The sequence below is a fragment of the Sinocyclocheilus grahami genome, unplaced genomic scaffold, assembly GCF_001515645.1.
Source record: "Sinocyclocheilus grahami isolate Dianchi unplaced genomic scaffold, SAMN03320097.WGS_v1.1 scaffold609.1, whole genome shotgun sequence".
Classification (NCBI taxonomy): Eukaryota; Metazoa; Chordata; class Actinopteri; order Cypriniformes; family Cyprinidae; genus Sinocyclocheilus; species Sinocyclocheilus grahami.
The window spans coordinates 1194462-1205310 of NW_015505788.1; the positions used below are offsets into that span (position 1 = coordinate 1194462).

The 10849-nt window shown below is 38.0% G+C and overlaps 1 protein-coding gene across 2 annotated transcripts; it reads right to left on the minus strand.

The window, feature by feature from the left end:
- Positions 1-6308: 6308 nt before the first annotated feature.
- Positions 6309-10056, minus strand: LOC107557581 (RNA-binding E3 ubiquitin-protein ligase MEX3C-like). Of its 2 annotated transcripts, XM_016241055.1 has the most exons (3): positions 9982-10056; positions 9365-9876; positions 6309-7889 (listed from the first exon to the last, which is right to left on the minus strand). In XM_016241055.1, exons 2-3 carry the CDS (start codon positions 9846-9848, stop codon positions 6802-6804), a joined length of 1572 nt encoding a protein of 523 aa, XP_016096541.1. In that variant the 5' UTR covers positions 9849-9876; positions 9982-10056; the 3' UTR covers positions 6309-6801. The 2 variants fall into 2 exon arrangements, with proteins under 2 accessions (XP_016096541.1, XP_016096542.1); XM_016241056.1 differs by having other exon boundaries at positions 9365-10025.
- Positions 10057-10849: the final 793 nt, after the last annotated feature.

Below are 10849 nucleotides of genomic sequence, written 5' to 3' on the forward strand. Positions count from 1 at the left end.
GCTCAGCTTGTTTTTGATGAATGAGGCATGTGGGACAGTAACTTATAGGATTCAAGAAAACTCTATTGTCACTTCCAAATCTTTGTAGTGAGTATGTGGCCAGAATATTGTCCTTTGTGTGTTTATTTTTTTTATTTAGCATTTTTCTATAACTTTAATAACTAATTTATATCAAGCACTTGGTTACTTTATATCACCTGTAAAGATTTTCACTAAACTTTCCCTGGAAGGGCTCCGTCTCAAACTGAGTGCAGTCAAAATGAAATTTAGACTATTAGAAGACATGAATTATGATTTCTTTGAGATGGAGCCAAGTGTATTTTGTCTTTAATATAAAACTTTCCCTCCATTTAGCCCAGGTGGGTTAGATATAGTTAATACTGATTATTTTACTGTACTAACCAGTTTTGTCTTGTGCATTTGTATCTTTTCTTCTTAGTGTTGCATGTTCATGTTGGCATGGAGCCGGAGCAACATGTGATAATCAAACAGATTTAAGAGGCAACAGTATTGAATATGAAGGCGTGTTCAGAATGGCATGCTACTGTTTTGGCAGCATGCAGTATTGTTCATAGTACATATATGATCATATTGCACAATGCTCGATTTGATGGATTTTCGGTGTGTCTAAACTAGAGTAATAAACATACTAAATGGTAATATTGAAGCAATATAAGGCACATTTTTCTCATTTTTGACTCGGTGTTTGATCAGAAGTTCAAAAGTTGAAGATATTACATAAAAATTAGATTACAAGTGCATTCTGGATGCCACTTGCGGAATTAAACATGCAGCTTGGCACAAGGTGACAACAATAAAACAAATACTGTTTGAAGTGTTTAGCGTTGTATATTACAAACTGTTTCACATATTTAAAAACCAGTATGCAGTATATAGTGTGTAGTACACTAGTACTCCATTCTGAACACAGCCTGTGTGTCAACTAGAGAGACGGCTGAATGAGCGACTAGTTGAGCAGGTTGTTCAGGCTGATGGAGATTTTCCAGTGTGTTTCTTCACTTATTAGTGCTTTTCATCTGATCGACAGTAGACTGAAATCACTATATGACTGAAACATACTATTACAGTACTGTAGATATGTAGATATTTAACAATGCAAATATTCTCTCTGGAACTATTAAATGTGACAATCTGGTTTGTACTTTTTAATGTTTGGTTACTATATAAATCAGAGGCTGTAAAGATTACCATGAGGCTGAAAATTGACCACGGTAAAACAGTTTAATGCAACAGCTTCCACTGCACTGAAATCAATTCAATTATGACTGCGGTAACTTGTGTTTTTGCTGAAACTGTGGCTACCACGGCAATTTTTTCATAAGGGGGAACTATATTACCAATCTTTGTGTTTTTCATGAATTTCATCAGATATCTGAAGAATATTTTATTCATAGATTCATTCTTGCAACCGTTCGACTGACGCTAGTTGGAGGTAAAACTCAAATCACACAAACACTAAGCACAGGTTTTAAATGAAACAATTTATTAAGGAACTTTTAATATCAGAAAAATAAAAATCTTGATTCTTTTTTTTACAGCAAATATATAATATCAGTGCTCTGGCCACAGGACAGCAAGGCCATTTATCATAAAATATATTTTAAACTTTAAGAATACAACTTATATGCCTTCATGTCCCTGCATAAATGTATATACATAATAAAAGAACAGTAAAATGATCAAATACAGAAACATAGTTGCAGTGTGATGGTAAAAATTCCCGCCGATAAACATACAATTCCTAGTCGTGTTTAACATAGGACTTTAATTTTGTTCATAATGTGGTAGTATTCAGACCTAATGCAGTGTATATATATCTATATTTAATCCTTGGCTTTTTTTTGTTGCGGTTTAGGAATAGATAATAAATCATGCAGGTGTGCTCTTTCCTGCTCTATAGTACCTAACATCAATACTCTACAAGCTAATACTTACGGCAGCTGACTGCTCGCCAGATAGTCTTAATATATATCTTAAATCTTTATATATATATATATTTGAATATGAAATATAAACTACAGAAATACTACAAAATTGTAAAAAAAAAAAAAACCCGTGCCTTGAGGTTTCTCTATTGTCACTTCCAAATCTTTGTAGTGAGTATGTGGCCAGAATATTGTCCTTTGTGTGTTTATTTTTTTTATTTAGCATTTTTCTATAACTTTAATAACTAATTTATATCAAGCACTTGGTTACTTTATATCACCTGTAAAGATTTTCACTAAACTTTCCCTGGAAGGGCTCCGTCTCAAACTGAGTGCAGTCAAAATGAAATTTAGACTATTAGAAGACATGAATTATGATTTCTTTGAGATGGAGCCAAGTGTATTTTGTCTTTAATATAAAACTTTCCCTCCATTTAGCCCAGGTGGGTTAGATATAGTTAATACTGATTATTTTACTGTACTAACCAGTTTTGTCTTGTGCATTTGTATCTTTTCTTCTTAGTGTTGCATGTTCATGTTGGCATGGAGCCGGAGCAACATGTGATAATCAAACAGATTTAAGAGGCAACAGTATTGAATATGAAGGCGTGTTCAGAATGGCATGCTACTGTTTTGGCAGCATGCAGTATTGTTCATAGTACATATATGATCATATTGCACAATGCTCGATTTGATGGATTTTCGGTGTGTCTAAACTAGAGTAATAAACATACTAAATGGTAATATTGAAGCAATATAAGGCACATTTTTCTCATTTTTGACTCGGTGTTTGATCAGAAGTTCAAAAGTTGAAGATATTACATAAAAATTAGATTACAAGTGCATTCTGGATGCCACTTGCGGAATTAAACATGCAGCTTGGCACAAGGTGACAACAATAAAACAAATACTGTTTGAAGTGTTTAGCGTTGTATATTACAAACTGTTTCACATATTTAAAAACCAGTATGCAGTATATAGTGTGTAGTACACTAGTACTCCATTCTGAACACAGCCTGTGTGTCAACTAGAGAGACGGCTGAATGAGCGACTAGTTGAGCAGGTTGTTCAGGCTGATGGAGATTTTCCAGTGTGTTTCTTCACTTATTAGTGCTTTTCATCTGATCGACAGTAGACCGAAATCACTATATGACTGAAACATACTATTACAGTACTGTAGATATGAGAATACAGTAATATTTCATTACTCAGTCATTTAACAATGCAAATATTCTCTCTGGAACTATTAAATGTGACAATCTGGTTTGTACTTTTTAATGTTTGGTTACTATATAAATCAGAGGCTGTAAAGATTACCATGAGGCTGAAAATTGACCACGGTAAAACAGTTTAATGCAACAGCTTCCACTGCACTGAAATCAATTCAATTATGACTGCGGTAACTTGTGTTTTTGCTGAAACTGTGGCTACCACGGCAATTTTTTCATAAGGGGGAACTATATTACCAATCTTTGTGTTTTTCATGAATTTCATCAGATATCTGAAGAATATTTTATTCATAGATTCATTCTTGCAACCGTTCGACTGACGCTAGTTGGAGGTAAAACTCAAATCACACAAACACTAAGCACAGGTTTTAAATGAAACAATTTATTAAGGAACTTTTAATATCAGAAAAATAAAAATCTTGATTCTTTTTTTTACAGCAAATATATAATATCAGTGCTCTGGCCACAGGACAGCAAGGCCATTTATCATAAAATATATTTTAAACTTTAAGAATACAACTTATATGCCTTCATGTCCCTGCATAAATGTATATACATAATAAAAGAACAGTAAAATGATCAAATACAGAAACATAGTTGCAGTGTGATGGTAAAAATTCCCGCCGATAAACATACAATTCCTAGTCGTGTTTAACATAGGACTTTAATTTTGTTCATAATGTGGTAGTATTCAGACCTAATGCAGTGTATATATATCTATATTTAATCCTTGGCTTTTTTTTGTTGCGGTTTAGGAATAGATAATAAATCATGCAGGTGTGCTCTTTCCTGCTCTATAGTACCTAACATCAATACTCTACAAGCTAATACTTACGGCAGCTGACTGCTCGCCAGATAGTCTTAATATATATCTTAAATCTTTATATATATATATATTTGAATATGAAATATAAACTACAGAAATACTACAAAATTGTAAAAAAAAAAAAACCTGTCAAGGTGAATCTTGAGGTTATGGATCTCTAATGCCTTAGTTTCTCTGAGCTTAGTGGTGTTTGCAAAAAAATAAATAAAAAAGGTGTAAGTAGCCGTGTCAGCCTACTCTTGGAGAAGTTTATACCACATCGTCAACAAAATCGCTCCTCTCAGGTCCTCTCGGTACGACACCCTGTGATGGCCCGGCAGGACCCATTCATTTAAGGCAATGAGAGGAGTCGTTACCAACAAATACTAGGCCTATAATGCAACTTACGAAAAAGAGCCTCGTGCATGAAACAACTGTTCGTATTTTTACGTGCATCGTCAGTCTAGTTAAAGGGATAGTTCACCCAAAAATGAAAATGTGATGTTTATCTGCTTACCCCCAGGGCATCCAAGATGTAGGTGACTTTGTTTCTTCAGTAGAACACGAACGAAGATTTTTAACTCAGACCGTTGCAGTCTGTCAGTCTTATAATGGAAGTGAATGGGAATCACAGCTTTGAGAGTAAAAAAAAACGTGCACAAACAAAACCAAATTAAACCCTGCGGCTCGTGACGACACATTGATGTGTAAAGACACGAAACGATCGGTCTGTGCAAGAAACTGAACAGTATTTATATTGTTTTTTACCTCTGATGCACTGCAATGTCTGAACTGTCCCGAGCACGTCCTGGACAGCCGGCGCGTGACGCGTCTTCTTCTTGCTTTACGGCGGATCGCAGACTTATAAGTGCATTACTGCCACCTATCTCTTAAATGGACCATTGTAGATAGTGTAGATAGATTGTAGATAGTGTCAATGGTCCATTTGAGAGATAGGTGGCGGTAATGCACTTATAAGTCTGCCAGCCGCCGTAAAGCAAGAAGAAGAAGAAGACATGAAGGCGCTCAGGACAGTTCAGATTGCGGTAAAAATCAGAGGTAAAAAACAATATAAATACAGTTCAGTTTCTTGCACAGACCGATCGTTTCGTGTCTTTACACATCAATGTATCGTCACGAGCCGCAGGGTTTAATTTGGTTTCGTTTGTGTATGTTTTTTTTTACTCTCAAAGCCGTGATTCCCATTCACTTCCATTATAAGATTGACAGACTGCAACGGTTTGAGTTAAAAATCTCCGTTTGTGTTCTACTGAAGAAACAAAGTCACCTACATCTTGGATGCCCTGGGGGTAAGCAGATAAACATCACATTTTCATTTTTGGGTGAACTATCCCTTTAATGTTTCCATCAAAAGTTGCAAATTAAACTTGTGCGAAAAATTGGAATATTGCATAAAACATTTGAGAATAAAGCACTGTTTCAAGAGAATGAGTTCAAGAGAATAAAATCTTAACTTCCTGGGAAAATGGCGCAACGTATGAGTACTAAAATAAAAAATTGGTGCAACTGGGGAAGACTGATGTTTTGGAAAGCAATTTTGTGCTGACTTTTTTTTATTTTTTATTGCGCATCCAGCAATTTATTTGATAAATGTTTTTCCATCATAATTTGTGCACGTTCTATTCCCGACCAAAAAAAAATAGGAATCTCAACTAAGCGTCTATGTTTTCTAGGTGCATTTTCGAAATTTTCACATCTTGGCATTTCCATCCAGCTTTTGTATACGATATCCCAAAATTTGTATATAAATATGTGGATGGAAACATGAATTGAATGCGAAATTCATTTGAAACGCAAACATAACCAATGTTTAAATTTATCTAAAAACTACTTGCATGTAATTTGACGTGTTCAGTTGAACAAATTCAAATTCATTTTGCTCATGTTTAAAGTTCACTCAAAATTGAAAATTTGCTGAAAATTTTCAGGCCATCCAAGATATAGATGAGTTTGTTTCTTCATGAGAACAGATTTGGAGAAATTAAATGTGTACACACATTCCATGACTTGCTCACTCTCTGCAGTGAATGGGTGCCGTCAGAATGAGAGTCCAAACTGCTGATAAAAACATCACAATAATCCACACCACTCCAGTTCATCACTTAACATCTTGTCAAGTGAAAAGCTGCGTGTTTGTAAGAAACAAATCCATCATTAAGGCGTTTTAACTTCAAACCATTGCTGCGGGCTAAAATAGGAGTCCTCTATCCATAATATTGCTTTCTCCATTGGTGAGCAACTGATCTAATGCTAAATTTCGCCAAATCTGTTCTGATGAAGAACCAGACTCATCTACATCTTGAAAGGGCTGAGGGTGAGTACATTTTCAGCAAATTTTCATTTTTGGGTGAACTATTCCTTTAATGATGACATGCAATGCCCTTAAATTTCGTAATGTTTATGGAGATGTTCAAAGAGTTCAGGACGGCTCTTTATGATCACATGCTGCTCGACTCTTGTGTTGTGAAACAGAAACTAAAGGTCACAGATAATTTTGCAGCAATGTCGCCAATCCACCCCACCAGCGTCATGGAATCAGGCACATGAAAATGTAAACACAGTCGATACCTTAAACAAAACAACAAAAAACACAGGTGATAGCAATTTAGCACTGCTTAACCCCAGCACCGTAAGAACGATGTAGCAGCTAAACGCAAATCTCTGAGATGAACTCAACTGTGGTTATTAATCAAAAACCTGCATTTCCCAGTTATTTAAGCGTAATACAGAAGGAAGAAGTATTTCAATGTAAAAAATTCAACCAGTTTACTCCTTGAGATCCCAATTTTTTCCCCTCTCTCTACACGCTTTGCAGGATGGAGTTGGAACACTCCAAACAAACAAGGTTTTGCCCGCCCAGGACAAGCGCCGCCATGTTGTCTCCGCAACGTACACACGCAGGAGCCTGGCTGTGTTTGGAGTAAGTGCGCACGTCCGGCGGAGAGCTGGAGCCCGTGCTGTCGCTAGACGGAGAAAACGTGGAATCAAAGGCCGGGAGGCTCTGGGAATTCTCCTGCACCAACCGAACCAGCGGATGATCCTCCGGAAGAGACGGAGACAGACGGGACGGAGAGAGCCTCGGCGTAGTGGGCAAACTCGCGCCTCCCCGCTCGAAAACGCCCCACAGTGTCGGCTGTGGATTGGTGGACGGCGCCGTCATCGTTAGCCCGTCGTATCCCGCAGGATCTTCGGATCCCAAGGGCAACTGGGAATCGCCAAACCAGAATGTGCCTCCGCTGCTGCCAGGACTGAGATCCGCCACTCCGCTGCCTTTCCCGCTGTAGTACGACTCGCTAGAGTTGCTTCCGAGCGAGCTGGAGCTGTCGTTGCGATACCCTGCGGCGTTGCTGTGGAAGTTTGAAACGCCGCCGGAGAAGAGCCATGCTCTGTTGCCGCCCAACTCGAAACCAACATCAGTGCCGTTGTAGTGGAAGTCATCATCATCCATGCTGGTGTCCACGCTTCCTGCGGTTCGCATCGCAATATGGGCTTCGATTTCCTCCCGAGCTCGGTCTACGTTCTCAGGCATCCCGGTCACCTCAAACACTGGTTCTTTGTCGCGGCTTGGCGTGACGATGTAGGTGTGGGTTTGCTGCTGGATCCTCTTGATAGTCGCTCCTTTCGGCCCCACCACGAGCCCTACCATTCGATACGGCACCCGAACCTGGATGGTGGTCTGTCCCGGATGGCAAGGAATGCTGTTTGTGGGTGCCACTTTGTTCCGGGATGCCCGGATGAGGGAAAAATGCTCGGCCGCAGACAGAATCTCACGCTTCACCATAATGACATCCTCCTTCCGGCCGGTCACTACAAACACGGGCTCCTCTCCTCTCACGGGGGTTTTAATGTAAGTGTTGGTCTTTGCTCTCAGAGCTTTGATCTTGCAACCTGAGGAGAGCAGAAATATAAAGCCAAGTCAACACATTCCTATCTTAAGAAGACATCTATCAATCAATCAACTGCAGTGTTGATTGATTGTGATCTCTTCTTAGGAGTAATTAGAGCAGTCCTGGATGCTGATTGGTCAATACTAACATACTTGATATAGTAAGAGGGCTTGTCAGTGTGTTCGTTCACTTGTTAGTATTACACAACTTGTTTTCATGCAGTTCAGTGAAGAAACATCACGTCATTACAGATAAGTGGGGCAGCTGTAATCTTCAGTGTACATGGCACATGCAGTTCAATGAAGTCAATGCAAGCATATATTATTAAAACCATTTTCATAATGGTTTCATTATGAATGCACTGATATTGAGAAATTGGCCCACACAATTTACAAATAATTATGATGAATGATCAGGCTTATTACTAATATTATAAATAAAGTTGTCTTTTTTTAAACGTAAAAAAATAACTTTTAAAAATGTTTGCAAATATTTTGAATCAGTTTTCATTTATATTTTGCATTTTTATTTTAGTTGGTTTTAGTAATTGTGTTGTTTTTTGCCATTTTTAGTAGTTTTTGTTTTATTTATACATGTCTATTATTATTATCTAGTTTATATGTACATCTAGTCTTTTATGAATTTTTATTTCAGTTTGAGTTATTTTGGTATATCAAGTTATTTTAGTTAAACTAAATTAAAATGAGAAATGATACCAACTAACCGAAATAAAAAAGGTTTTTATTTATTTTTGTTCAAGTAATGAAATGGGTTTTTTATGGTTTCAGTTTGAGTTAACTATAATAACCCTGGTTCAAAGTTAATTCCGGTATCAAAAAATACCAAAAAAAGATGGCTAACTTTTTTTTTTTTACCGTCTGAAATCTGGTGAATTTAAAACGTTTTGGTAACTAAACCTACTCTAATGAAAAATACAAAATATATTTTTTCTAACTAAATATTTTGGTTAATATTAATATGTTTATATTAATATGATTATTTTATTACTAATATGGCATTATATGCATATATATGTATTACTGATAACATATATAATTCATAATTTTGTTTATATATATATATATATATATATATATGTATGAAGAGCCATCTGAAATTTTCATCAAAAATTAGCATTTTTATCAGACTCCTATATTTATGTTCATTTATTTCACTTTAATGGCATAGAAAAGAACCTATACATCGTCATTAAAGTAAAACTACTGAACCTAAACATAGGAGTCTGATAAAAATGCTCATTTTAGAAGAATATTTCAGATGGCACTTCGAGGCTTTTGCATCTGAAGTCTTCAGATGTAAAATTATTATTATTATTTTTTCATGAGGTGAGGTGTGAAAATCAGAAGGGCGAGTACAAATATGAATCACTAATCCAACTGGCCTCCTTACTGTTGAACACTGTTAAAAAGTGAGCCAAGATGAGTCACAATATTAGAATATCAAACATGAACCCACCCTGTCGGCCAACTATCTCCGCCACATGTTCAGAAGTGGCCACCAGCACACACTCTGTTGTGTTCACGCTCTTCCTCCTGGTATTGAGTGCACACCTCTCACCCTCCTGCATCCTCATCATCGCCATCATCATACGCCCCTGAACCTGGTAACCCTGGGACTCGCCCGGCCCATCCTGGAAGAGCCCACCGGTCCCCGGGGCCTCCACGGCTGTGAGGGCCCGGGCCCTCAGCTGGTCCAGATCAGCATCATGTCTGATAATGTTGCTATTGTTACTGGTGGTGGTGTTTTCCTCCTCTGATCCAGTTTGGGATAAGGGCTGGAGGTCCAATACCGCACCCAGGACACCCAGATGAGAAGTATCATGCAGTTCTGATGGACTCTCATCATCCCGGAGGCTCAACCCGCTCAGGTTCTGTACCGGTACCGGGAGGTCCGGCTCAGTATCGTCTGACTCCAGGAGTTGAGCTGTGTTACTGGGCATGCTCGACCAACAACGTGTCCTGCTTTCACTGCGGGACACACAAAAACAGACAAAAGTGCCACGACGATGAGTTCTCCGCGCTCCCGTTACTGTAGTCAAGTGTAGAGAAACAGAATATGCGATTACAACTTACAGCTGATGTTTTTAGCAGCGGCAGCTGTGGTTCCGTGACCCTGCTCTACTGGATCTCTTTGTTTACGGTTCTTCGGGGATCCTCGGGCAGGTTCGTGAACAGCCGATCTGTGTGCGCAGCGCCACACACCGGCGCGGATGAACAGTGCAGTTTTCGGTTTAGCAGCCAAAACATTACATTTCTTTTTGTGTGTGTGTGTGTGTGCCATAAAACACTTTAGAGGAACTATAATCTTAAATTAATGCGACTTTTTACATTTATAAAATAGCAATAATAAAAAATAATATAACAAAAATATTAATTTGTTTCTCCCTGTTTTTCTTTAGCAACCAAAACTTTACATTTCAATTTATATTGGCCGTAAAAACACCTTAGAGGAACTATTAATTAATGGCTTTTTTTTAAATGATAAAATAATATAATTTCCCCAGGTTTCTCACTGTTTTGTTCATCATCCATAACTCCTTCAAAAACAGCTAGAAACCTTGGAGTTGTGATTGATGATCAGCTGACTTTCTCAGACCACATTGCTAAAACTGCCCGGTCCTGCAGATTTGATTTATACAACATTAGGAAGATCAGGTCCTTTCTTTCAGAACATGCAACGCAACTCCTTGTTCCATCTCTTGTTCTGTCCAGGTTGGACTATTGCAATGCTCTCTTGGCAGGTCTTCCAGCCACTTCTATCAAACCTCTACAATTAATCTACAAAGTCCCTGCCTGCTTCAAATGCTCCACCATCATCCCCATCCCAAAGAAACCCAAGATAACAGGACTTAATGACTACAGACCTGTGGCCCTAACGTCTGTGGTCATGAAGACATTTGAAAGGTTGGTGTTGGCTTATCTGAAGGACATTACTGGACCC

Coding starts and splice junctions, on each gene's coding strand:
- LOC107557581 (XM_016241055.1), bottom strand. CDS start 9,848: ATGCCCAGTAACACAGCTCAACTCCTGGAGTCAGACGATACTGAGCCG. Junction 7,890..9,364: donor GGAGATAGTTGGCCGACAGG/GTGGGTTCATGT, acceptor TGCTCTCCTCAG/GTTGCAAGATCAAAGCTCTG.